The sequence below is a fragment of the Anas platyrhynchos genome, chromosome W (assembly GCF_047663525.1).
Source record: "Anas platyrhynchos isolate ZD024472 breed Pekin duck chromosome W, IASCAAS_PekinDuck_T2T, whole genome shotgun sequence".
NCBI lineage: Eukaryota > Metazoa > Chordata > Aves > Anseriformes > Anatidae > Anas > Anas platyrhynchos.
In genome coordinates, this window is record NC_092620.1 from 8,906,529 (window position 1) to 8,932,406 (window position 25,878).

At 45.3% G+C, this 25,878-nt stretch overlaps 1 protein-coding gene and 2 long non-coding RNA genes across 12 annotated transcripts; 2 read left to right on the forward strand and 1 right to left on the reverse strand.

Annotated features, from left to right (window-relative positions):
• Window positions 1–1,754: 1,754 nt before the first annotated feature.
• Window positions 1,755–15,274, reverse strand: LOC113840869 (uncharacterized). Of its 10 annotated transcripts, none has more exons than XR_011805607.1 (4): window positions 15,157–15,274; window positions 14,975–15,039; window positions 11,170–11,344; window positions 10,692–10,817 (listed from the first exon to the last, which is right to left on the reverse strand). XR_011805607.1 is itself a non-coding variant. In XM_072030582.1 (3 exons), the coding sequence occupies exons 2-3, from the start codon at window positions 15,029–15,031 to the stop codon at window positions 3,055–3,057; spliced, it is 486 nt and encodes a 161-aa protein (XP_071886683.1). In that variant the 5' UTR covers window positions 15,032–15,039; window positions 15,157–15,274; the 3' UTR covers window positions 1,755–3,054. The 10 variants fall into 10 exon arrangements, 4 of the variants coding, with proteins under 4 accessions (XP_071886683.1, XP_071886685.1, XP_071886684.1 ...); XR_011805608.1 differs by having other exon boundaries at window positions 11,166–11,344; XR_011805610.1 differs by having other exon boundaries at window positions 15,164–15,267.
• A 61-nt stretch (window positions 15,275–15,335) lies between these two features.
• LOC113840870 (uncharacterized) lies at window positions 15,336–18,382 on the forward strand. The gene is made up of 2 exons (XR_011805613.1): window positions 15,336–15,731; window positions 18,100–18,382. It is a non-coding gene; the product is annotated as an uncharacterized lncRNA (long non-coding RNA).
• A 591-nt stretch (window positions 18,383–18,973) lies between these two features.
• On the forward strand, window positions 18,974–24,043 carry LOC140000547 (uncharacterized). Its single transcript, XR_011805592.1, has 2 exons — window positions 18,974–19,569; window positions 20,068–24,043. It is a non-coding gene; the product is annotated as an uncharacterized lncRNA (long non-coding RNA).
• The last annotated feature ends 1,835 nt before the right edge of the window (window positions 24,044–25,878 follow it).

The window sequence follows — 25,878 nt, forward strand, 5'->3', positions numbered from 1 at the left end:
AGACTGGAGAGGGAGTGGGCTGGTGACCTACTTGTGTAGACACTCCCTAGAGACAATAGAGGAAGACAAGCACTGCCCCAGGGTAAGGCTTGTTGGAAGGGGATGGGATGGGATGGGACAAAATGGGGTTGGGTGGGAGGAATCTCCTTCTGGAAGTGCCTGTTTCCTGTTCCTATGCAGGGAGTGAAGACGACTGTGGCATGAAGACAACAGATAAACTTCTGACTTTCAGGTGGATGAAGTTTGTTGAAATGAATCCATCCCTGGACAGAAGCTCACACTCCCTTTCCTTGTTGTTTTTTTTTTTCAACCAGATTGTTTGTCCTTGCCCTGAAATGAACTCCCATTAACCTCAGAGTAAGTCCTGGCTAAGAAGAAGTTTGTGAAGCTGCTTTTTATCTTCAGCACCTTTCAGCTCTCATTTACCAGCTCCCAGCTCAGCCCAGGTCCCTGGCCATGCCATGTGCATAGGCATGCTACCAGGCATGCCAGGACTGTTCTCAAGATAGGAGGCTCAGCTACCAAGTGGCATAGACACAGCCTTTGGCATCTCACTAAAGTAAGGGCAGTAGAAACATTATATTCCTGGAACTGCCTTTTTTTTTTTTTATTATTCTTCCTGGGAGACTCCTCTGTTTTTATTCAGCCGTGAGAAAGGGACAAGTGATATGACTTGAAGAAACGTATGTAATTTCGGGAAGACTGTCTGAGTCTTAACTCGAGTACTACTGGAGCCATGACATTTACTAAGCCTCACATCAGGGCAATACCCCAAGCCCTGTTTTCTCTGCATTATGTTCATCCTAGCTATTAATAGCCTGTAAGACACCCATATGACCAAATAAATCTGGCCACAGTGGAGGACCGGGCAGAAGTGGCTTGGTTACGCTGTGTGTGGGCTGAGTTTATGAGGAGGTTTTGAGGAAGCTGTTCAGGGGTTTCACTGCCCTCCAGGGAAGCATCTTGCACAGCAGCTTCTAGGGTAGGAGTGAGAAAGAAGGAGAGAAGAGGAAAGAAGAGAGGACAGGACAGGACAGGACAGGACAGATATAAGACCACTTGTGTGGGTGCAATATCTCTCGCCACTGCCTATCCAGGGCCAGAATGGGGCTGGAGCTTGGCCTCCCAGTCCAGGTGCCCCAAATTCCTGGTCCTTGCCCCTGAGTGAGAATTTCTTTCCTTCTTTGTAATTTGACTTCATCCCATTTTAAAGCAATGAAATAGCAAGACAAGATGGTATATAAAATCTGGAGTTGCTTATTCAGGTTTTCCTTCTTTTCAGAGTGTCTCTTAAAGATTAAGGGCAAATTAATCTGCTAAGACTAATGGCTTGGATCATTATGCTTTTACAATATTTTTTTTTCCTCATCAGCAGTGCAGATGCCAAAGTGCTAATATATTCCTTGCTAAGATTGGAAGAAAAAATCTGCAATTAAGCAAGGCTGGTTTTTTCTTTTTTCTTTTTTTTTTTCTTTTTTTTTCTTGTTATTTATTTTACTTATCGATAAGGAAATTAAAAGAAAAATGGTTTGTGATTTGCCTTCACTCCGGAGGCCTTGGCTAAGTACTGTTTTAGATATGGCAATACACCCAAGTAACTTGCTAAAGGGACTATCCCACAGCTGAATTTACTGCAGAACAAACAAACGTGACATAAGCAAACAGGTGAACTCCTGAAAAGGGGCTGGGCAGGGCAAAGACTCAAGTTATTTTTCATTGGTTTCTCTGTTTCAAAGGCTTAATTTCTCTATGTTTGCAACCATCTGGTGGTTGCTTCCACCATTGTAAGCACATGGCGCTTGCCATTGTGGGTTTGAGGGAGTGTAATATAATCAACCTGCCAGGTCTCCCGATATTTATATTTCAGCCATCGTCCTCCATACCAGAGAGGCTTTAACTGCTTGACTTGTTTGATTGCAGCACGTTTCACATTCATGGATAACATGTTGCCCTATTTTCAGCTGGGATAGAGTTCATTTTCTTCCTAGTAGCCAGTACGGTGCTGTGGTTTTGGATTTAGGATGAAAATAATGCTGATAACAGACCAGTGTTTCAGTTGTTGCTGAGCAGTGCTTATACAGAGTCAAGGACTTTTCATCTTCTCCCAACCTCTCTGCCAGTGAGGAGACTGGGAGTGCACAAGAAGCTGGGAGGGGACGCAGCCAGGACAGCTGATCCAAACTGGCCAAAGGGATATTCCACACCATATGACATCATGCTGAACAATACAACTGAGGGGAGTTTGCTGCGGAGGTTTGCCATTGCTCCGGGACTGGATGCGTATCAGCTGGCTGGTGGTGAGCCATTGCATTGTGCATCACTTGTTTTGTTTATTCTTTTTTTGTTGCTATCGTGGGTTCTTTTCTTTTCCCTTTCCTTTCCTTATTGTCCTTAGTCCATGAATTCTTACACTTCTCAATTTTCTCCCCCCTCTACTGCAGGGAGGGGAGTGAGCAAACAGCCATGTGGTGTTTAGCTGCCTACCAGGTTAAACCACAACAGATGCAAAAAGTAAAAGTTGTCCCCAGTGGAGCCATCAGTGTCTGCTGCTCTTCCAATCCCCCATAGTCCCATTCTACTCCATCTGTTCAGGGTCTGTACAAAGAAGACCTGTTGTCATCAGCAAAACATCTTCCCCTGTTCTTCCTTTCCCTGTGGACCAACTGCTGGTGCTTGTCCATGAAGTAGAGCCCTTATTTCAGATTTTGCTTAAAGTTAAACAACTACTTAGGAAGCTCATCCGGAGATCTGCCCGGAGGCAGTATAGTTGTGGGTGGCAGGGAGTATGGGAGGATATGGGCAGGCATCTAGAGCAGTTGGCACCCCCAGTGTTTTGGAAATTCACCCCTGAACAATTGCAAAATCCTCAAAAACTGGCAGAATGCTTGAAAAAAAGGTGTCATGATTCTGGCAGTTCCAAAGTAACACAAATCATTGTAACGTGCTGGGGCCTGGCTCATGCCTATCGAGCTGCCATTGATACTGCTATCAACTTAGTGACAGACCCTGCGGCCACTCCAAGCCCTGTGACAGATCCAACGGCCACTGTGACCCCTACGGTGGACTCTGCAGCCGCTCCAGTCCCAGCTCCAGGTCCAGCTTCTGCAGATGCTCCAATTCCAGCTCCTGCAGCCGCTCCAATCCCAGCTCCTGCAGCCGCTCCAGTCCCAGCTCCTGCAGCCGCTCCAGCTCCGGCTCCTGCAGTCGCTCCAGTCCCGGCTCCTGCAGCCGCTCCAGTCCCGGCTCCTGCAGCTGCTCCAGCTCCAGTTCCTGCAGCCGCTCCAGCTCCAGTTCCTGCAGCCGCTCGAGTTCCAGCTCCTGCAACTGCTCCAGCTCCAGTTCCTGCAGCCGCTCCAGTTTCTGTGGCTGTGTCAGAGAAACGAGCGGTAGCAGTGCAAGCTGCCCCTGCAGAGGGTATTCCAACCTCTGTGGCAGACCCTGTAACAAGGTCAGAGAAACGAGCAGTAGCAGTGCAAGCTGCCCCTGTAGAGAAGGTGAAAAAATGGTATAGAGATTCAGGTCATTTAGAACGCAGAGAGTCTTCTGCCAAATCTAGGTATGGAGATGACGGAGACGACGACGACGCTGGGCCATCAAGGATTCAGGAGGAGCAAGATGAGGATGCCGAAAAATCAACAGTAACTACCCGAAGTCTAAACGAGCGCGAGCTACGAGATGTGCGAAAAGATTTTGGTCGCTGTATAGGTGAGCAGCTTGTCACCTGGCTGCTCCAATGCTGGGACACTGGAGCCAATTGTGTGGAATTAGACAGCAGGGAAGCCAAGCGACTGGGATCCCTTGCTAGAGACGCAGGCATTGACAAAGCAATTGTAGATGGAGCACAATCTCACAGCCTCTGGAGGCGTCTCCTCTCAGCTGTGAGGGAAAGGTATCCCTTCAAGGAAGAACTTTTATGTCTACCAGGCAAGTGGACCACTATGGAGAAGGGAGTCCAGTACCTGAGGGAATTAGCCATACAGGAAGTGATTTATGAGGATCCAGACCTCAGACAAACATCCAAAGATCCAGATGAAGTCAGGTGTACACGACCCATGTGGCCGAAGTTTGTATGGAGTGCACCATCATCATATGCCAGCTCATTGGCAATAATGGCCTGGAAAGAGGATGAGGAACCCGCAGTGGATGAAGTGGCTAAACAACTCCGGCAGTATGAAGAAAGTCTCTCCTCTTCCTTACAGGCCTGCGTCTCAGCTGTGGAGAAACTTTCTGAAGAGTTCCACCAACTTTAAGAGAATCTATCTTCCTCCCCACATGAACCAACCAGTGTCCACCGACCAAAAGAGAACACTGTGGAGAAACTTTCTGAAAAGGTCCACCAACTTGAAGAGAGATTATTCTCCTCTGTACCTGTACAGAGCAGTGTCTCAGCTATCAGGGGTAGGCGTTCATCCACACAAGGAAGACGATATGGTGGGTACTCACCCCGTGCCACCCTATGGTTTTACTTACGAGACCATGGAAGGCAGCCAAGTGGTACACCACAATTGATATCGCTAATGCATTTTTCTCCATCCCTCTAGCAGCAGAGTGCAGGCCACAATTTGCTTTCACTTGGAGGGGAGTCCAATGTACTTGGAATCAGCTGCCCCAGGGGTGGAAACACAGCCCTACCATTTGCCATGGGCTGATCCAGTCTGCGCTACAGCAGGGGGAATCTCCTGAACACCTGCAGTACATCGATGGCATTATTGTGTGGCATGGTGACACAGCAGAGGAAGTTTTTGAGAAAGGGAAGAAAATAGTCCAAATCCTTCTGAAAGCCGGTTTTGCCATAAAACAAAATAAAGTCAAGGGACCTGGATACACTTGGTGGGTGATGCAGAAGAACGGAGAGGTCCGGTGTGTACCTCAAGGAGATTTAATACTGGGTGAGAATAGCCCATGAACTGAATTGTACCATGTTAATTATTATATAATACTGTATGTTACCACTACCATGACTACTATAGGTGACTAATTAGAATGTATGGAAAAGAGTGTAACCTGAGCATGACATAAATGGTATGGAATAAGGGGTGGATAGATGTCCTGGTTTCAGTTAGAACAGAATTAATTTTCTTCCTAGTAGCTCGTGGAATGCTGTGTTTTGGCTTAGGATGAGAAGAGTGCTGATAACACCCCGATGTTTTAATTGTTGCAGAGCAGTGCTTATACCAAGACAAGGACATCTCAGTTTCTTGCTCTGTCCTGCCAATGGGCAGGCTGGGGGTGCAGTAAGAGCTGGGAGGGGACAGACTCGGGACAGGTGACCCAAACTAGCCAAAGGGGTATTCCATAATATCTGATGTCATGCTAAACAATATATAGGGGTGGCTAGCCAGGGGGAGGGGGCCGGACTGCTCGGGGATAGGCTGAGCATCAGTCAGTGGGTGGTGAGCAATTGCATTGTGCATCACTTGTTTGTACATATTATTAGTGGTAGTACTATTGTCATCATTGTATTATTATTATTATTGTTATTATTATTTTCCTGTCTTATTAAACTGTCTTTATCTCAACTCACAGGCTTCACTTTCCATTTCTCTCCCCCGTCCTAGAGAGGGAGGGGGGAGGGTGAGCGAACGGCTGCGTGGTGTTTAGCTGCCGGCCGGGTTAAACCACGACACTTTCTTATACCTTCACAGCCTTTCTTATACCTTCACACTCTTCTCATATCCTGACCCCTCAAGAAGAGGTACACAGGTGGACGTCAGTGAGCACTGTCTAGACAGTAGCAAGACTTGTGTTATGACCGCTTCCAGTCAAATGATTCTGCCAAGTACCTTTTCAGCATCTCTCATTCCTTCAAATTTAAAACCGTACATAAACAGTTGAACATAAATAGTTGTCTGCATTTTGATTGCTTTATGCTTCACATTGCTTTTTAATCATTCATTGTATTTTCTTCATTGAGCAGTTATTAAGCAATTAAATTGAAATTAGAAAGCAATTGAATTGCAATTCTGGGATCTGGAAAACAAGCCAGGAAGTGATCTGTATACATGGTGTGAAAAACTAAGTTGTGCTTTTGCAATAGAGAACTAATTTTCTGTATTCTAAGGTAGTTGTGTAGTCGTAATAAGGAGAAATGCAAAGTAGATAAGCGGACAGTAGAAGGACTCACTGTTCCAAAATAAGGTAGAAGCTTCAGAAAAACAGGATAAGCAGTGTGAGAACAGTAAAACAAAGATCACAAGTAAGCATATGATCACAATCATAGCAATTAGGCTTCCTCTGAAGAAAAAGAAACATAAATGAAATGTTTGTTAAACTTGTACCTCTTCAGATTTAAAGTCAAATAGAAAAGAAGGATATTTTATTATAAAAATGCAGTAATTGCTCTCTGTTTTCTAATAACAGTTCCTCAGTGCATGATTTCAAAACAATTTTTTTTTTTCTTTAAAACACTACAGATAAGGAAGAAAGGATTTCAACATCAATTCCATTTTGTACTGATGCCTTCTTAAGACAGATTCATTTCAAAAAGGGTGAAGGAAAGGATGAAGCAAAGGGGAGGAGGGCAAGGGTGAAACAAAGGGGCCAAGCAAGTATATTACTACATCTAACTTCTGGAAATAAATACAACAGTGGAAGAATATCTGTCATTTTATTCTGCCCCTGGTCCCCAATCTGTTGTGGAGCAAAGTGATTATAATTATATCTTTAAAATGTTAACAGAGTTACAAAAAGTTAGTTCACTCAGTGAATGAACCAAATCACTGGAAACAAACACACAAAAGTGGTGGAAAAACTACATATCTTGTGTGTCTTTTAAAAAACATCTGGATGTCTGAAGCATTTCATAGAAGGGAAGTAAAACTGCATTATTAGCTTAAAAATTTCAAGTTGTTCAGGAGCATCTCTTGGTTTTTAATTGGTAATATAGTTAACCAAAAAAAATCACAGAATCACAGAATTTCTACGTTGGAAGAGACCTCAAGATCATCAGGTCCAACCTCTGACCTAACACTAACAGTCCCCACTAAACCATATCCCTAAGCTCTACATCTAAACGTCTTTTGAAGACTTCCAGGGATGGTGATTCCACCACTTCCCCGAGCAGCCCATTCCAATATGTAACAACCCTTTCGGTAAAGAAGTTCTTCCTAACATCCAACCTAAAACTCCCCTGGCGCAACTTTAGCCCATTCCCCCTCGTCCTGTCACCAGGCATGTGGGAGAATAGACCAACCCCCACCTCGCTACAGCCTCCTTTAAGGTACCTGTAGAGAGCAATAAGGTCGCCCCTGAGCCTCCTTTTCTCCAGGCTGAACAAACCCAGCTCCCTCAGCCACTCTTCATAGGACTTGTTCTCCAGGCCCCTCACCAGCTTCGTCGCCCTTCTCTGGACTCGCTCAAGCACCTCGATGTCCTTCTTGAAGAGAGTGGCCCAAAAGGGAACACAGTACTCAAGGTGCGGACTCACCAGAGCTGAGTACAGGGGGACGATCACCTCCCTAGCCCTGCTGGCCACACTGCTTCTTATGCAAGCCAGGATGCCATTGGCCTTCTTGGACACCTGAGCACACTGATGGCTCATATTCAGCCGACTATCAACCAATACTCCCAGGTCCTTCTCTGCCTGGCAGCTTTCCAACCACTCATCTCCCAGCCTGTAGCTCTGCTTGGAGTTGTTGTGCCCCAGGTGGAGGACCCGGCACTTGGCCTTGTTAAACTTCATGCAGTTGACCTCAGCCCATCGATCCAGCCTATCCAGATCCTCCTGCAGAGCCTTCCTACCCTCGAGCAGATCGACACACGCACCTAACTTGGTGTCATCTGCAAACTTACTGAGGGTACACTCAAATACCCCCATCCAGATCATCGTTAACAATATTAAAGAGGACTGGCCCCAGTACTGAGTAAGGCTTTCATTATCTCACCATTGCGATCAGCTCCGGTACAGGCGCATTCTGCAAAAAGGCAAAGGATCACGGAGTACGGGAAGGTTTCCTGATTCAGGGAAACCCCAGGGTAGCACAGAGACCAGTCTGGAGCCGGCAGCTCTCCCATGCGGCTGATGAGGTGTAGGCGGGGACAGGAATAGGAGCAGCTACTACACACACATACAAAAGACAGCCCTACCAAGCACTAGCAACCAGGATTGGTAAACAGGGTGTGGTATTCCAGTTCTTGTGGGAGGGTACTCAGGATGGGCACCTCTTCCAAGGAGGGCCGTTCCACTGGTTGAGTGGGAGATTTGAAGTACGCAACCCAGCAACCAGGCATTGTTCTGTGACTATCTACACAGGTCGAAGACACTCATCCTACCTGACCCTTAAGGTAGAATAGCAGGCACTTTTCTGAGAGCAGAGACTGCAAGTTGAGGCTGAGGGGTCTGCCCCATCTCCCCCAGTGATGACCAATGCCTCCACACCAACAAAGCTGCTGAAGGGAGGGGCTGCAGTGCAGACCTCAGACTGCAGGAAGCATCTAGATCTTCCTCCTGAGGCAGACGGCAGACCTGCCTGTAAAAGGTGTGCCCAGGTGGAGGACCTCTTGCACCAGGTGGCTGAGCTACAGGAGGCAGTGAGAAGGCTGTGTAACATCAGGGAAACTGAGGAGTTAGCTGATTCCAAGCACTGCCTGCAGTGGACCCACAGCCAAGAACTCCCTCACTGGCACATATAGATGGGAGGGAGTCCAATAACACAGAGGAATGGAAGCAACAGCAAGGACCAGCAGGAGGAAGAGTCTTCCCCTGAAGCCTGAGGTGCCCTTCCAAAACCACTTCACAGCTCTGCAGACTGAAAAAGAAGGGCCTTTCACACCAGGAGAGACACTGGAGATGAGTAAGGCAGGCCCATCTGCTCCCTGTATAACAACCATCTGGTGAATCAACAGATGATTACAGATCAATCAAAATGAAAACATATGGTTTTCCTTTGAGGAGGGGAAGTGAAAGAACAGCTAGGGTAGAACTGAGCTGCCCAGCAGGGTAAAACCACCACAGCATATTAAGGCTCTGCTTCTCAAGATGTGGCCAAACATCACTTGCTGATAGGAAGTAAACAATAATTGTTTTCTGTCTGTTTGCTTCTGCATGGGCTTTGCTTGTTTTTTTTTTTTTGTGTTTTCTTTTTTTTTCTTTTTTCTTTTTCCCTTTAATTACCTTTATCTCAAGCTGTAACAAACACACCCTCTCCCACAAATCATAGTTTTTTTCTCCTCTATCCCCCTCCACAAAGGAGGATGGGGAGTGAAAGAGTAGTGTTGTGGAGCTTAATTAGCCAACAATATGAAACCACATGGACAGACAGAGAGGGCATACCAAGTAAGTGAAAGATCTACAAACACGTGCACTTGTGAAAGTAGAGAATGCTGCATGTGTCTTCACTAGTTAACTTCCACCTGTGTCTACATGAATTTTAGGCAAGTCATGTGCTTAAGTGCTGCTAAAGGCAGCCTTTAGCTGGGGCAGCCTAGGTGATTAGTCATGCCATTGTGAAATATGTTCATCTGATTCATGTCAGTATGGAACAATGCTAGGGCCACATGGTATGATGAATGTGACCTTCTGTCTTACATACCCTTGTATAACCACAAGTCTAAGAAAAACAGAGTGGTTAATGTATATAATTCTTGTATCTTGCAAAGGAATGTTTTAGCAATTCGTGTCAATAGAGAGCTTGAAGGGAAATGTATTTGTAGGCTTTTCCTTGAAGTCTCTGATATCTGGGGGGGGGGGATCAGAATAACTGCTAACTATTATGACTATTGCATGGGACACTATGCAAGTTTCTGATATCTGGCCAGGAGATTAAGGAGACCATGAGAGCTGAAGAATGACTAAAAGACAAAGCTTGCAGGGGACGCTGCACAAGTCTCTGACATACAGCCAAGTTGGACAAAGGAGAAGGACAAGAGGGAGGAAGACTATGAGCCTTCAGCACAAGAGACCCCCAGAGGGACCACCGGAGACTGATACGCATGCTCCAGTAGGAGGGTTTAGATTCCAGAAACTAATTATAATAACCCTGTTTTTTTTAGAAGTAGTAATGAATATGTATTAGCCTAGGAGCATAAAAATCGGCTGCTTGATGTAACTGGTGTGCGTCTTGGTGGAGCGGAAACTCCCAGCGCACCCAGTGCTGTTTGCTTACCTCTATTCGTTTAATAAATTGTAAAACTTTGATTGCAATCCTATTTTGAAGACTGAGCCATTTATTACAAATGGGGGCTCGTCCAGGAGGGCTTTGGTTCCTGAATAGGAGGGGCGCCCCACCATTTGGTGGCTCCTGTTTGAGTCAGGTCAGGACTAATGCCATCTTGAACCTGAATAAAGGTAAGCAAAGATTTTGATTTTGTTATGAGCTCCCTTGCCGGCTGCAGCACTGCATTTTGCCCATAATTCTGCGCGCGAAGATCCAAATGAAGACGACGGAGTTGTAAGTGTTTAAGGCGTATACCGTTCGGTTGGGTGGGATTCGGTTGCCAAGGTGTGTAATAGTGTGACTGAGACGGAACTCAGTTCCGAAGCGAGCGTGCAGGTCTTCTAACCGCGGTTCCAATCTCCCGCAAGGGACTTGGCCGGTGAAGGACCAAGGACCAGAAGAAAGGGAGCAAATTACCAGACATACCACCAGAAAGTCCATTAGGAATAATGATTAGAAATTGGAACAATAGGGGCCCCAGAAAATGAAAGAGTAAATTAAAAATGGTCCAGTATTGTATGATAGAATGACCAAAAGAACCCTTAAGACCCCATTTATTTTGGCCGATATTTGGGTACATAGAGGACTGGGTCTGTCAGGCTTTGAACATTCCTGTTAATAGTAGAATACCCGTGGATCCAGAAGAGAGCAAGTATGCTGCACCTGAAACATGGAATTAGAAATTAGAGAGTGACTGATTAAGAATGAATATGTGCTACATTTGCAATGTACTGTGCCTGTGCTGCGCTTAGACCTCCAGATAACAGGAGCCCCTTGGACCCTGAGAACCAGATCAAAACAACCTCATAGTTCGGACTATAACCAAGGGGTGTGAGATAAGGAGGACTGTTCACAAAGGGACAGGTTATGCATTTGTATAAGAGTATTGGGAAACTTCATGTATATGTAACTCTTTACTCTTTTATAACTAAAGCAAGTTGCCACATTAGGCACACGATATTGGTGAGGCTACCCCCCCACCCTGTGCCTCCCAGAACTGAGTAAACATACCTACTTTACAATCTTACTGATTGTGGAGTCATATTTCTGTGAGTCATTTTGCTGAGCCAGGCAGGAGACACTCTGCTCGGCTGCGGAGCGGACGCCTCTAGGTGCACCCTGAGTGTTTTGCTCAGAGGGGACTTCACTCTCAGCCGCTCACCGCAGGAGCAGACAAAGATCTCCTGAAGCTGCAGACAAACGGTATGTTTTCAGCTGCTGGAGGGATACTAACTGGAGTGTTAATAATTGTATGTGTTATTCTTAAATGTCCAAGTATTTTGTGTTGAAAGTATTTGTGTAAGTGTAAGGGTTTGAAACCAAGTGGAATAAGTCACTCCACGAAGAACACAGTCAGAGACAATACTTGTTTGGTTGGTTATCATTCTAAATTATATCCTTGTGGTATGAATGAGATGTGCTAGAGGCCTCTTTGTGTGATTGCATGATCGTGCTGTGTGAGTGAGACGCAGCGTCACTGCGAAGCGAGTGCGGAGTTCCAATCCGTGGTTCCATATTCTCCATGAGGGGAGTGGGCCGAGACGAACGAAGTGTGTGACAGACTGAAAAGAAGGGCTGTTTTATCCAAGTTTTGATTGGTGGTACCTAATATATAGGCCTGGCAGTGTATCTTGTGATCCTTTTTTTACTCTTAAATGCTTTGAGTGTGACAAGAAAAAGGCGGGAGCATTATCTAAGTAACTAACAGTTGAGAAGTGTTGGTGTATTTGCTGTGGTGTGTGGTCAGTTTCCCAAGTACTGGAGAGGGGGAGGGGGCTGACTGATTATCAAAGCGGTAGAATGGAGAAAGTCATTTCTTTGGTGGTTCGGGCTTGAGCCCTGGGAATTTGGTAAGAAGGGGGAGAGCGAATTTATTTAGGCCTCAATACCTTTTTAAACCCCCATATTGACAGATACACAGGAGTGATTCCTTGTTTTGTATGGGCTTACTAACAAAGTGCATGAGAAAAATTGGCATTCGGCTTGAAATTCGGTCCTGTTGAAATGTAAATTTTTGTGGAAAAGGTGGTAATGATTGTCTAGAAGACAAAGGATGAGTGCTTCAGCTGTCTTCCTGAAGTTCTGTGGATTTATGATTGAAACGTGGCTCATTAATAATCTGAAATAGTAAAGTTTGTATGTGGGAAGAGTTTAATCCCAAAGAACTGGGACATTTAGGAAGAAGATTAGGAAAAGATAGTAAAAACTCGCAGTAAAAAGGTTTTTGTGGAAGTTGAAACAAAGGACAGTAACTAGTAAGGAATAGTAATAAATAAACAAATAAAAGGGAATGGGAAATCAAGGAAACGGGTAATATCCAAAACAGAGACATTTTAAAGAAATCCTCCTTTGGTGCATATTGGCACATTGGAAGGATATTGTTAGAACTGGGGGCACAGAAAGCAAGAGGACTTTCACTAAGTATTGCAATCAGTGGTGGCCACTATATAAAGTGAATGGCCACTTTATGGATCAATCGACTATAACACTATCTTGCAATTAATGTTGTTTTTGAGGAGAGAAAGAAAATAGGATGAAATGTCTCATACTGATATGTTGTTTCAGTATCTTAGAGGGAAAAGGAGTGGAATTAAGTTAGCCCCTGACTAAGCCTTTGGTGTTGGCATGAGAAAAGTACAGGCTGGAGAAAAATAAGAGGAGGCTCAGGGGCGACCTTATTGCTCTCTACAGATACCTCAAAGGAGGCTGTAGCGAGGTGGGGGATGGCCTGTTCTCCCACGTGCCTGGTGACAGGACGAGGGGGAATGGGCTTAAGTTGCGCCAGGGGAGTTTTAGGTTGGATGTTAGGAAGAACTTCTTTACCGAAAGGGTTGTTAGACATTGGAACAGGCTGCTCGGGGAAGTGGTGGAATCACCATCCCTGGAAGTCTTCAAAAGACGTTTAGATGTAGAGCTTAGGGATATGGTTTAGTGGGGACTGTTAGTGTTAGGTTAGAGGTTGGACTTGATGATCCTGAGGTCTCTTCCAACCTAGAAATTCTGTGATTCTGTGAAATAAAGGAAGGGTTAAAAGAGTTGTTGAAGGTGTTAAAGGTGTGGCATGTAGTATTTAACAGAGCTGTTTGAAGTTGAATGAGCAGGGAAAGAGGATGTAGGAATGTTAATAGTTCTGCCTCAACAGGAGGCTGAGATCTCAAAATCACCGGTGTGAGCCCTCTGGGGCAGAGGGACTATGATGGGTCCGAGAGAGTTGTCATGGAAACAGAAAAGCAGCTAACTCTTAAAACAACCTGAGTTTATGAGTGAGCTCAGATTGACAATGGGACTGCTCAGGGAACTGTTGACAATTGCATTCCCCTGACCGGCCCCACGCTGAGACTATAGGCACCCCGGAAATAATGAACAGTTAAAATCTGGTTAAATTGGGAATGGAGAATCTGTTCCAACAAGATCCAAAAGAAACCCCTATGGAATTTTTGGACCGACTATGAAATGCAATGGAAAACAAAACAAACAAACAAACCTGGAGAAAATAGGGGCTAAATTAGAACAAGGAAAATGGACACTGCCAGACAGGCGAGAGATATTGCCAAAAGCTGATGCAAAGCAAATATTGGGACGTTTGCATGCACAAACACATTGGGGTACAAAGGCGTTAAGTGATCATTTAATGAAACAATTTGGTTGCGTTGTTTTTTTTTGAAATAGCAAAGCAAATTACATAACCATTGCTTAACTTGTCAGAAGATAAATAAGAAAGTGTTTCAACAAGCAGCCATGGGAGGGAGAAACAAAACAAAACAGCTTATAGGGCTTTTGAGAAAGTACAAGTTGATTTCACTGAATTGCCCAAATTAGAGAGGATAAAATACATGTATCTATTGGTAATAGTAGATCATTTAACACAATGGGTAGAAGCTTATCCCGTAGCAGGAGCTACGGCACAAATGGTGGTAAAAATTCTATTAGTACACCTGATACCTAGATATGGGATAATCCAGTACATTGATTCTGACCAGGGCACACACTTGACTTCTAAAATAATAAAATTATTATGTCAATCATTAGGTATTCAGTGGGAATATCATACTCTGTGGCACCCACAAAGTTCAGGGAAAGTAGAAAGACTGAGCCATTTATTACAAATGGTGTTTCTGCCCAGTCACTGGGATACGTGCTCACCTTTGTTATTGGTTGGACCTAAAAAGGAGAAATTGGCAGCAATGTTCCCTAACCTGAGCAGAGACCCCAGGTTCTTGGAAACCAGGCTGAGCCTCAATGGCTGGACAAGGTTGAGAGGAGATGAGAGAGGAAAAAGGGTGGGGTAAATTCACTGAACTATTCGGGTCAGCCAAACAGAAGAAAAAATATTGCAATGTTATATACACGTATATATACAGTAACTTACCACTATTTTTTTTTAGTGATAAGAATGCACTTGAAACACAGATTTGTATTATTTTAGTAGCAGAAGAAAGAACAAAACACAGAAGCGTGAACTTGTGAAATAACTACGCCTGTTTCTACAGCTCCTAAGAAGGCTGCTCATCCTATAAAGTCCCCTATAACCGTCATGCCCCAAACACTACGAAATATAGGCCCCTCTGTAGCTGCCGCTCAGCATCTTACAGCCTGCCCCCCAGCGAGACAGCCTCCCTAAGGCCATCCCTAACCCACAGCGCTGACTCCTTTCCCACCTTTTGCAGTAGGGAAAAGCCGCCGCCCCCCGAAGGGACACCACTGGGACCAAGCCTCCTCCTTCGGAACGCATAAAGCCACAGCACTGAGGAAGGCTTACATCCCGTCCCTCCGCCGGCTCCGCCCTTTAGCCACCGCCCCCTCCCCACCCCCAATCTCACCTTGAAGGGGTTGTTGAGGTCCGGATCAGCGAAGGGATTGTTATCGAAATCTGACATGGTGGGGGCTGCAATCATCGAGCGGGAATGTTTTTTCCCCTACAGCACAGCACAGCACAGCACAGCACAGCACAGCACAGCACAGCACCCCACCCCACCCCACCCCCTTCCGCTCACCAACTCACAGGCTACCTCCTACTGCTATTATCAGCTGCTACAGCTCGGACCCAAAGCCGCCAGTAAGTAAGCGTCAGCCTCCCAAAATGGCTGCCCTGGAAGTGACAGTGAGGATAAGACGTCCCCGGAAGGGAAAGGGAGTGCCTGTTCCTGGGCTGGGTAGGAGGTGGTAGGGTTAGAAGAGTCTATTTCCGGGGTAGGGAGTGAGGAGAGTGGGCTCAGCGAGCGAATTCATTCGTGGTGGTGGAGGAGGGGCCTGAGTGTTAGAGACCAGTAGGCTCGGTGCGGCAGGTGGGGAAGAGTGTCCGTACGTTATTAACGGTCATGGTGGGCGCAGGCTGTCTCTTATCAAAGAGCAGCACTCGCTCGGCAGCTCTGAGCCGCCCGCTCTTGTCCGAGCCTTGGGCTGGGACCGTCGAGCGCTGCAGACACTCGCCTTCCCGCAAAGCTCCTCCGGTCCTGGGCTTCGTATCCACTCCCCTGGCCAGACACGGTCGCTGCTGGCTCGGCCAGGACAGCTCCCATTTGGTAACCGTCTCTTAGGGTTACTCAGTACCGTGCGGATGGTACCTGAAGGGAAGAGGTGCGTGACCAAGCGTATAGTTTCTCAGGTGTCTTACGTAAGGGTTCAACAAGGGCTGTACATAGGGTAAAGTTTTGAAACGCAGTCACAAAATCCTCATTCCTTTGGTCGATGCATTAAAAGAGCTTCTTGGAAACGTTCAACCAAACTCATCAAGCATCTTATAAATTTCTCTGTGCGATGATAAGCTGTGATGCTGATGTGGTTTAAGAAATTGTGAAGATTATCGGGGGGGGGCTTCAAAGTGATAACACTAGAACTGAAGGAAGAGCAAATCTGGCTTTGTACTCGGGACATACTGCATGAGAGTTTCAGGGAACTGTTGAAAGACTTTTCAAATACTTCATCAGAAATACTGATGCTGCAGTTTGAAGACCAAGGAACCAAGATGCAAGTAAATGGGAAAAACTGTTTAAAGCACTGAATTTTTGGTTCAGAGCTATTATTAAAACTTGAAATTCTGTATACTTGATATCAAACAATAAGTCTACACTGATGCAACACTTAAAAACAGTGAATCATGAATTTCTTTACATGCTTTCTAAAAAAGTTATTTAAATGCAAAAAGATAGGTTTGAGACAGATTAGTCTGTAGTTTAACTAGAAGGCCAATTTAACTCTAACAGAAATTTCTTTCAACTTTTTGGTATTCAAATATGATTTTTTTCCTGTGTAATAATAATAAGCTAAGTATGAGACACAATATCTAGGGTTTATTAAAGACTGTCTCAGAGCATTAACATGTATTTTAATGGTTCTACATATATCATTACTGATGCTGATGTTGGCAGTTATTGTGATAGTAGTGTTCTATCAACGAGTCAAGCAAAATCCTACACATGTAAGAGAATTGATTTTGCACGGATGAGTAAAGAAAGCAATAACTGCCCTAAGGAAGTTAATGCAATTTATATGGAAGTTTCTCAATTATTTGTGAAAGACTGTCACATATAAGATGAAACGCAAATGGAACACATTATAGAAGCATAACTTCTAAAGAACAAAATACTTTTTACTTTTTTGGTGCTATGAAGTGTAAAATACTTCATACTTCAAAAAACACAAAGGCAGCTGTTGTACAATCAACAAAGGTACATTACAGTATTAGTCATTCATATAGCTCACCTATGGTGACAGGAAATTATGTTGTTTTCCAATATTCACCTGTGGCTCAATATATTATATCTCAATGATACATGTTGATAGTTCAAAAGCTGTGGGCATCGACAACCTCTTCTTTCAACCGAATGTGATTTTCCTCATATTCCAAGAGTTTCAGAATTAGAAAAGATAACTGATTAGCCAAGGATGCCCCCCTCAAGTCCTCTCTACACCTTTCTGTCCAAAAACTGGAATTTAATTTTTTTAGTGTTAAGTAAGAATTACTTACAATAAGAAGAAAAACTTTGAAAAAAAATGTAAGAAAAACTTACAATAAAATATTTATAATTCTGGTACAAGATATTGAGAGAGGGAGTTAGGAGAATCTTTTCTAGTAGCAATAGAGCACTGACAGCATAAAATTAGTATGCTACTTAGTGTCTTTGCTAACTATGGTGCATTGTACAAATTAACTAAAGCAAGAAGCCTTGGGCCCCTTACCAAGGTCAGTCTCCTAATAAGAGTGTGAGCCTATCTTAAGAAACTGGTCCTGCAGATGGACAAGAGCCAAGGAGCAACTGAGTCTGCGCAAAGACAAGAGGTCAACTAGCGGTGACAAGTGTTATAAGTTGCCCCCTTAATTAATTTTCAGAGGGCATTGTATTAATCATATAAAAGAATTTATTGAGTAAGCAAACAGCAAGAAAAACAGCGCTGGGCGGCCGGGGAGTCTCCGCTCCGCCAACGGCACGCACCTCACCCCCGCCAGGGTCCCTTTTTATATCTGGGTAATTCTGGGATTACGCAGCACATCCTGGTATGTTCTGCGACTGCACACACTGTTGCTAGGGGGTCATCCCAGTCTCTCTGGTGGTCGTGAAGATGAAGGCCGTAGTCTTCCTCTGTGTTGTGGCTCGACTTCCTTTCCTCATTAGGTCATGTTAACCCAGCACGAAGCAGGAAGGCAGAACGTTATCATGCTGGTCCAACAGCTTATCAGGAAATGGTTACAGGAGCTTTGCAACAGTGACTTTAAACAAAAGATGGAAGTAAGATGCAAGGGGGGGGAAGGGGAGGAAACTCCCTCCCCCTTGCCGGTTTAAAGGCCCTCTCTCGTTACTTTAAGTAAAGGAATTTCATGATGTCTAGCCAGGCATTTCAGTTTCTTATCTCAGCAGGAGACCTTTACTATCCCCACTTCTTCAAGCAGGACTCCTTGTCCTTATAATACAAAAGACAATGAACAAACATTTACTGTATATTACAGAAGAGTCATCAATCTTCATCCCCACGACCTCTGATGACCACCACCAGAAGACACTGCGCAAGCACAGATGGGAGAAGATTATGGAAATGACTCCTTGGAACTAATTTTAATATGAAGCGGGGACAGGTTATGAATATGTATAGGTGCATTGTGAAACTTCATGCATATGTAACTTTACTGCATAAAACCAAGGCAAGTTGCTGCATCAGGTGCACACGACTTTGGCGGGACTACCCCCCCGTGCTGCCCAGCGCTGAATAAACATACCTACTTTACAATCTTACTGATTGTGGAGTCCGTTTTCCGCAAGTCAATATAGCTCATAATACAATAGTTCATTTGGAAGGGACCTACAAAGACCATCAAATCCAATTGCCTGACATCTTCAGGGCTAACCATAAGTTAAAGTGTATTATTGAGAGTGTTATTCAAATGCCTCTATTCCAGCGTTTGACTGCCCTCACAGTTGTTGTTGTGGTTTAACCCAGCCGGCAGCTAAGCACCACACAGCCGTTCCCTCACTCTCCCCACTCCGTCTCTGGGATGGGGGAGAGAAATGAGAAAATGAAGCCTGTGAGTTGAGATATAGTTTATTAAGACAGTAAAATAAAATAATAATGATAATAGTACTACTATTAATAATGTGTATGAAACAAGTGATGCGCAATACAATTGCTCACCACCCGCTGACTGATGCCCAGCTTATCCCCAAGCAGTTGGCCCCCCTCCCCCGGCTAGCCACCCCTATATATTGTTTAGCATGATGTCAGATGGTATGGAATACCCCTTTGGCTAGTTTGGGTCACCTGTCCTGGGTCTGTCCCCTCCCAACTCTTGCTGCACCCCTAGCCTGCCCCCTGGCAGAACAGAGCAAGAAGCTGAAAACTCCTTGGCTTAGTGTAAGCACTGCTCTGTAACAATTAAAACATCAGTGTTCATCAACATTATTCTCATCCTAAATCCAAAAATGTAGCACCCTAGCAGCTACTAGGAGGAAAATTTGTAGAGGGATTTTTGAAACAGCAAGGAGGCCATGACTTGCTGCAGCTGAGCAAACCAAGCTACCAGGACGACTACGAGAAGTTCCCACGATGATGTTCCCTTATTGCCCAATTGAGGAGCTGTCCTGGTTTCAGTTAGAACAGAATTAATTTTCTTCCTAGTAGCTGGTGGAATGCTGTGTTTTGGCTTAGGATGAGAAGAGTGCTGATAACACCCCAATGCTTTAATTGTTGCAGAGCAGTGCTTATACTAAGCCAAGGACATTTCAGCCTTTTGCTCTGTCCTGCCAACGGGCAGGCTGGGGGTGCAGTAAGAGCTGGGAGGGGACAGACCCAGGACAGGTGACCCAAACTAGCCAAAGGGGTATTCCATACCATCTGACGTCATGCTAAACAATATATAGGGGTGGCTAGCCGGGGGGAGGGGGCCGGACTGCTCGGGGTTAGGCTGGGCATCGGTCAGCGAGTGGTGAGCATTTGCATTGTGCATCACTTGTTTGTACATACTATTATTACTTTCGTATTATCACTATTGTATCATTATTATTATTATTGTTATTATTATTTTTGTTATTATTATTTTCCTGTCTTATTAAACTGTCTTTATCTCAACTCACCGGCTTCACTTTCCATTTCTCTCCCCCGTCCCAGAGAGGGAGGGGGGAGGGTGAGCGAACGGCTGCATGGTGTTTAGCTGCCGGCCGGGTTAAACCACGACAGGAGCTAAAAATATTGTTGCCAGCAGCTGACTTCAATCTATGTGACTGCTAATCACAAGGGGGTTGATTTCTTGCAGTTGTTTGTCTGAGTGCTTTTGACCAATAATCTTGTGTGAGACGCTATCCGTCCCTGCTAGATTGCTATAAAAGTCAGGCTATTCGGGTAATAAATAGAGTATGATCTGACCATATTGGTCTCTGTCATGACTTCGGCCATTCTTCCTGCAACAAATGGTGCCCGAACACAGCAGGACCTAGGACGTTGGTGATTGAGCCAGACCTCAAAACTTCTACGGGAGAATGGAGGAGTCGGTGAAGACAGGGGACGAGTAGCGCTGTGAGCCCAGAAGAGTGGCGGGAGGTAGGAGATCGTTTATGGGATAAAGTCATCTCAAGTGGAAAGCTGGATAAAGAAGTAACTGGGACGTGGCAGACAGTGATTAATGCGCTGTACGGTATGAAAGCCGAGCAGCAGGAAGTGATGGCGGCGGCTTAAGCTCTAGCAGTACCGCCTGGGACTGACAGAACGCCTGGTGCAAAGCGCCACCAGCCCTGCTGCCCGCCCCGCTGTCAGCTCCGGGCACCCGCCAGCCTGCCCCGCTGCCGGCTGCTGCATTTCTCCGGTTTGAGCGCCCGTCTGCACGCATCGGGCTGCTGCATCATGTTTGCCTGCTCCTGTGCCCGGGCCTGCCACCCTGCAGGTCCCCGCGAGCCGCTGCTGCTGCCGTTGTTTTCTCCCCCACTACCCCACACCCTCGCGCCGGCCCCCCCTCAGCCCGCCGGCCCCTCTGCTGGCGCTGGGGGCCGCCGCCGGCAGCTTGGCCAAGGATGTGGGTGGATCCCCTGAAAAGGCAGCCACAGATCTCAGCAGTGAAAACAAGAAACTCAATAAATCCCAGCAGCTGAAAAAAAGTTTTCAAAGAATGTGGTGCTGTAGGGGTTTCATTCCATGTTGGAATTTCATCAGTATCTCTAGGAACCTCCTACCTGGCTGTGTCAAGTGGTGTGGATATGACTGCAGTTCTCTGCAAACTTGGTTTCAGTGAATCATCGCTACAAACTAAAAGGGCTGCTGGTACAGGCACATTTCTGTTGGCATATGCTATTCACAAATTGTTTGCTCCAGTTCGACTCAGCATTACTATAGTTTCTGTGCCATTTATTCTCCGATACTGTCAGAAGATTGGTTTCTTCATTGAGATAAGGATGACAGTCGAGAGAAGTAACGGGCAAAACATGGACTGGATTTTTTTTTTTTAAGAATGTATTAGTTGTGAAGAATTTAAGAAAGCAGCAATTGTGAGGAATATGTTTCATATTAGTGTGGTGAAGGGATGAGGGGTGGTGTGTGTGAAATATGTTCATCTGATCCATGTCAATATGGAACAATGCTAGGGCCACATGATGGAATGTGACCTTCTGTCTTACATACCCTTGTATAACCAGAAGTCTGAGAGAAACAGTGGTTAGTGTATATAGTTCTTGTAGCTTGCAAAAGAATGGACTAGCAGTTTGTGTCAATAGGGGCTTTGAAGGGTTAACATTGAGGCCCAAGTCTGGGAGAAAAGAAAATAAGGAGGGGTTTGAGATAACCTGAAGGGTTAGCTTTGAAGCTCAAGTCTGGGTCTGGGAGATTAGGGAATAGGAGGGAGTTTTTCTTCTTTTAGATAACTACAGACCATTTTACAAGAGGCCACTTAAATCTCTGATATCTGGCCCAGAGACTACTAAACAAAGAGAGAAGGGAAAATGAAGAACAACTGAAGGACTGTGGTGATTTTACTGTGCTGGGCAGCTAAACCCCACAACCGCTCTCTCACTCCCCCTCCTTTAGATGAGGAGGGGAAGAAGTAAAGCAAAGAACAACTCACGGGTTGAGATAAGGATAATTTAATTAAAGGGAAATAATTATAATAATTAAATAAAGACTACCATGAACTAAACAATTTAACTAAGAGGAAATAAAAAGGGAAAGGGGAAAAGGGAGGGGAAAAGGAAAAATAAAAAGAAGGGAGGAAAACAAACAAACAAAATAAATGAAGGCTATATGGAAGTGCAGAGGAAAGAAATTACTCTCTACTTCCCACAAATGAGCGATGATTGACCACATCCTTGAAGCAAGGCCTCAATGCACGCAGCCGGTGTTCGAGGGGAGGACCGACGTCTTCTCAACGAGAGCCCACCCCTCCCCTCTTCTTCCTGTTTTCACCTTTTATTGCTGAGTGTGACATCACATGGTATGGAATATCCCTTTGATTGGTTTAGGTCAGCTGCCCTGGTGATGTTTCTCTCCTCACTTTTTGCCCACCCCCTAGGAGGGTTAGAGAAAGGCCCAATGCTGTGCCACTGCTGCTCAGCAGTAGACACAACACTGGTGTGATAACACTGCTGTTCCAGCTACAAGTACAGAGTACGGCACTGTATGGGCTGCTGCCGGGAAAGTTAACATTCCAGACAGACCCAGTACAAGGACAAAGCCTGGGAGGAAGGCTACGAGCCTTCAACATGAGGGACCCCCAGAGCGCCCACCTGAGACGGATACGCATACCCCAATGGGAGAGTCCGGACTCCGAGAACTAATTATAATAACCCCGCTTTTTCTAGAAGTAGTAATGAATATGTATTAGCCTAGGAGCAGAAAAACCTGCCATCTAATGTAACTGGTGTGCATCTTGGTGGAGCAGAGACTCCCAGTGCACCCAGCACTGTTTGCCTGCCTCTATTAGTTTAATAAATTGTAAACTTTGATTGCAATCCTATTTGGGCCTCAGTCATTTATTACAGTGTGTGTGTAAATTGTCCACCTCATCAGTGTTGTGATGATGTTATGTTTATTTTGGTGTGGCGAATTCCTTTTCTTTTTGATGGAAGTGAAGTTTGTGAAGATTGTGATAATTGTAAAGAGTATATTGTGATTATTCTAAATATGCTTTTCAGAAAGGCGAGGGGTGGAATGTAGTGGGTTTACATGGCAAGCTTTTGGTAGCAGGGGGCCACAGGGGTGTCTTCTGTGAGAAGAATCTAGAAACTGCCCCATATTAGGTAAGGGCCCTGGTGCTGACCGAGAGCCGAGCCAATAAGCGATGTTGTTTGCACCTCTGTGAGAGCAGATTTAAGAAAGAGAGAAACAACAACAACAAAAACGCTGCGCTTCACAGCAGCTGGGAGAGTGAGAGGAGTGGGAAACAGCCTTGCAGGTGCCAAGGTCAGTGAAGAAGGAGGGGGAGAGTTGCTCCAAGTGCCGGAGCAGAAGTCCCCTGAGGCCTGTGGTGAGGACCATGGTGAAGCAGGCTGTCCCCCTGCAGCCCATGGAGTACCACGGTGGAGCAGGATTCTGTGCTGCAGCCCCACTGCTACAGTTACCACCGTGGACACCCTCTCAGCAAGAACCAGAGGGAGTGCTGGAGTGGATGTCTCCACAGTAACAGACGCCACTTTGTGGGGTACTCACGTTCATAAAGTTCCATTGAACGTCAAAGGACCAATTGGGAATGACTGTAGTGTATTGCTGTTAGGTCGATCAAGTACAACTTTGACCAGATTGTTTGTTTTGCCGAGGATAATTGATTACAATTATAATGGCAAAAAAAAAAAAAAGAAAAAAGAAGTGAGACGCACGACGCAGAGAGACGCGTCAAAAGAAAAATAAAAACCTAATACCTTTGAATATTGTATCAGACTCGCAGCATGCTATAGGCGTTGCTCAGTGCATTGAGAGGGCACATTTGAGACACATCACAAAGGAAAACTTGTTTCTAAAATTTAAGGAGCTGTTATTTTCGGTAGAGCAGCGAGTGCACCTGTATTGTATTATTCACATGCAGAGCCACAGGAATTAGATATCCTGGGAAGTGTAACAGCAACATCATGTGTAAGGTTCAATTGCTTGGGCATAAAGCCAAATTATGAAAAAAATCGTCAATGCCACACTTGCTCCTGTGGTGGTTTTACCGTACTGGGCAGCTAAACCCCACAACCGCTCTCTCACTCCCCCTCCTTTAGATGAGGAGGGGGAGAAGTAAAGCAAAGAACAACTCACGGGTTGAGATAAGGATAATTTAATTAAAGGGAAATAATTATAATAATTAAATAAAGACTACCATGAACTAACAATTTAACTAAGGGGAAAATAAAAAGGGAAAGGGGAAAGGGAGGGGAAAAAAAAAGGAAAATAAAAAGAAGGGAGGAAAACAAACAAACAAAATAAATGAAGGCTATATGGAAGTGCAGAGGAAAGAAATTACTCTCTACTTCCCACAAATGAGCGATGATTGACCACGTCCTTGAAGCAAGGCCTCAACGCACGCAGCCGGTGTTCGAGAGGAGGACCGAGGTTTTCCCAACGAGAGCCCACCCCTCCCCTCTTCTTCCTGTTTCCACCTTTTATTGCTGAGTGTGACATCACATGGTATGGAATATCCCTTTGATTGGTTTAGGCCAGCTGCCCTGGTGATGTTTCTCTCCTCACCTTTTGCCCATCCCCTAGGAGGGTTAGAGAAAAGCCCAATGCTGTGCCACTGCTGCTCAGCAGCAGACACAACACTGGTGTGATAACACTGCTGTTCCAGCTACAAGTACAGAGTACAGCACTGTATGGGCTGCTGCTGGGAAAGTTAACATTCCAGCCAGACCCAATACAGCTCCCTATTGCAATGTATCTCTTTGGTGTAATTATACAAAACTGTTGCGAAGCACGGCCAAAAGCACGACAGACACCAGTTGAGTCAGATCATGCTGCTCCATTTTATTGCCCGAATAGCCTAACTTTTATAGTGAACTTAACAGGGGCGGACAGTGTTTCACACAAGATTATTGGTCAAAAGCACTCAGACAAACAACTACAAGAAAACAACCCCACCTGCAAGAAAACAACCCCCCTTTTTGATTAGCAGTCAGGAAAACAACCCCCTTTGTTAATAACGGTCACGTAGAGCTAGTCCTTGAGGCCAGCTGCTGGTAACAATATTTTCTGAGTTCCTTAATTGGGCGATGTGGGAGTCATTGCCTTGAGAGCTTCTCACAGTTACTCTGGCAGCTTGGTTTGCTCAGCTACAGCAGGCCCTGAGATTTCTAAGGCCTACCCCTGGTTGTTTAAAGCAAGCTCAAATGGAACAATTGTTCCATGAGTACATGTCCACGTCCTGTATGCCAATTCCCAACACAAAACTATAATAGCATCATTCCTTGTGCCAGGAGCCGCTCTGCTCAGCTGTGGGATCGACTGTGAAGCGAACGCCCCTAGGTGCACCCCGAGCATTTTCCTCGGAGGGGTCTCCACTCTCAGCCGCTCACCGCGGGAGTAGACAAGGACTTCCTGAAGCCACAGACAAATTATTTTAAGTGATATTTTCTTGAGGTATGAATGAGAAGTGCAAGAGGCCTCTTTATGTGACTATGTGATTGTGCTACGTGGTGAGACGCAGAGAGACGTGGAACAGAGATGCGGTGAGACACGGGACACGGTGAGACGCAGAATAGTGTTGAGGTGAGACGCAGAATAGTGTCGCAGTGAGATGTGGAACAGAGACGCAGTGAGACGCGGAACAGAGATGTGGTGAGACGTGTGACGCAATATTTTATCAGACTCACAGTATGCTGAGCAGGACCAGTTTGGGTGCCAAGCCGATTTGTGAAGGCTGCCCGAGATGTCTCAAGGGACGGGGAAGTTGCTGATGGTGATTCTAATACTGCCAGCAGTGCTTGTGCTCGTGACTAAGATCGAGCTGCAATGAAATCTGTGGTCTAATAAAACTGGTCTAATCAGACTGGTATATCAGAATTTTGTCTGTCCATGGCATTGTCCACGGACCCGTTCAGGACTTGCCTCATAGGTATACCTGTGTATGACCCTTCTGAGTTTGGCCAGTATGCCACCAACAATTGCCGCAGTGCCTCATCTGTTGCTGCGTGCTCAGCGAAATTAATAAATTCACTTACTGTCCCGCTGCCCTGGGATCCACAAGAGTTACAGTTACTTGGGTCTCAGAGGATCGGGAACACATCACTGAATTTGACTCAAACATGTTTTGTGTTGGGTAATTTACAGCAAAGATTAAATC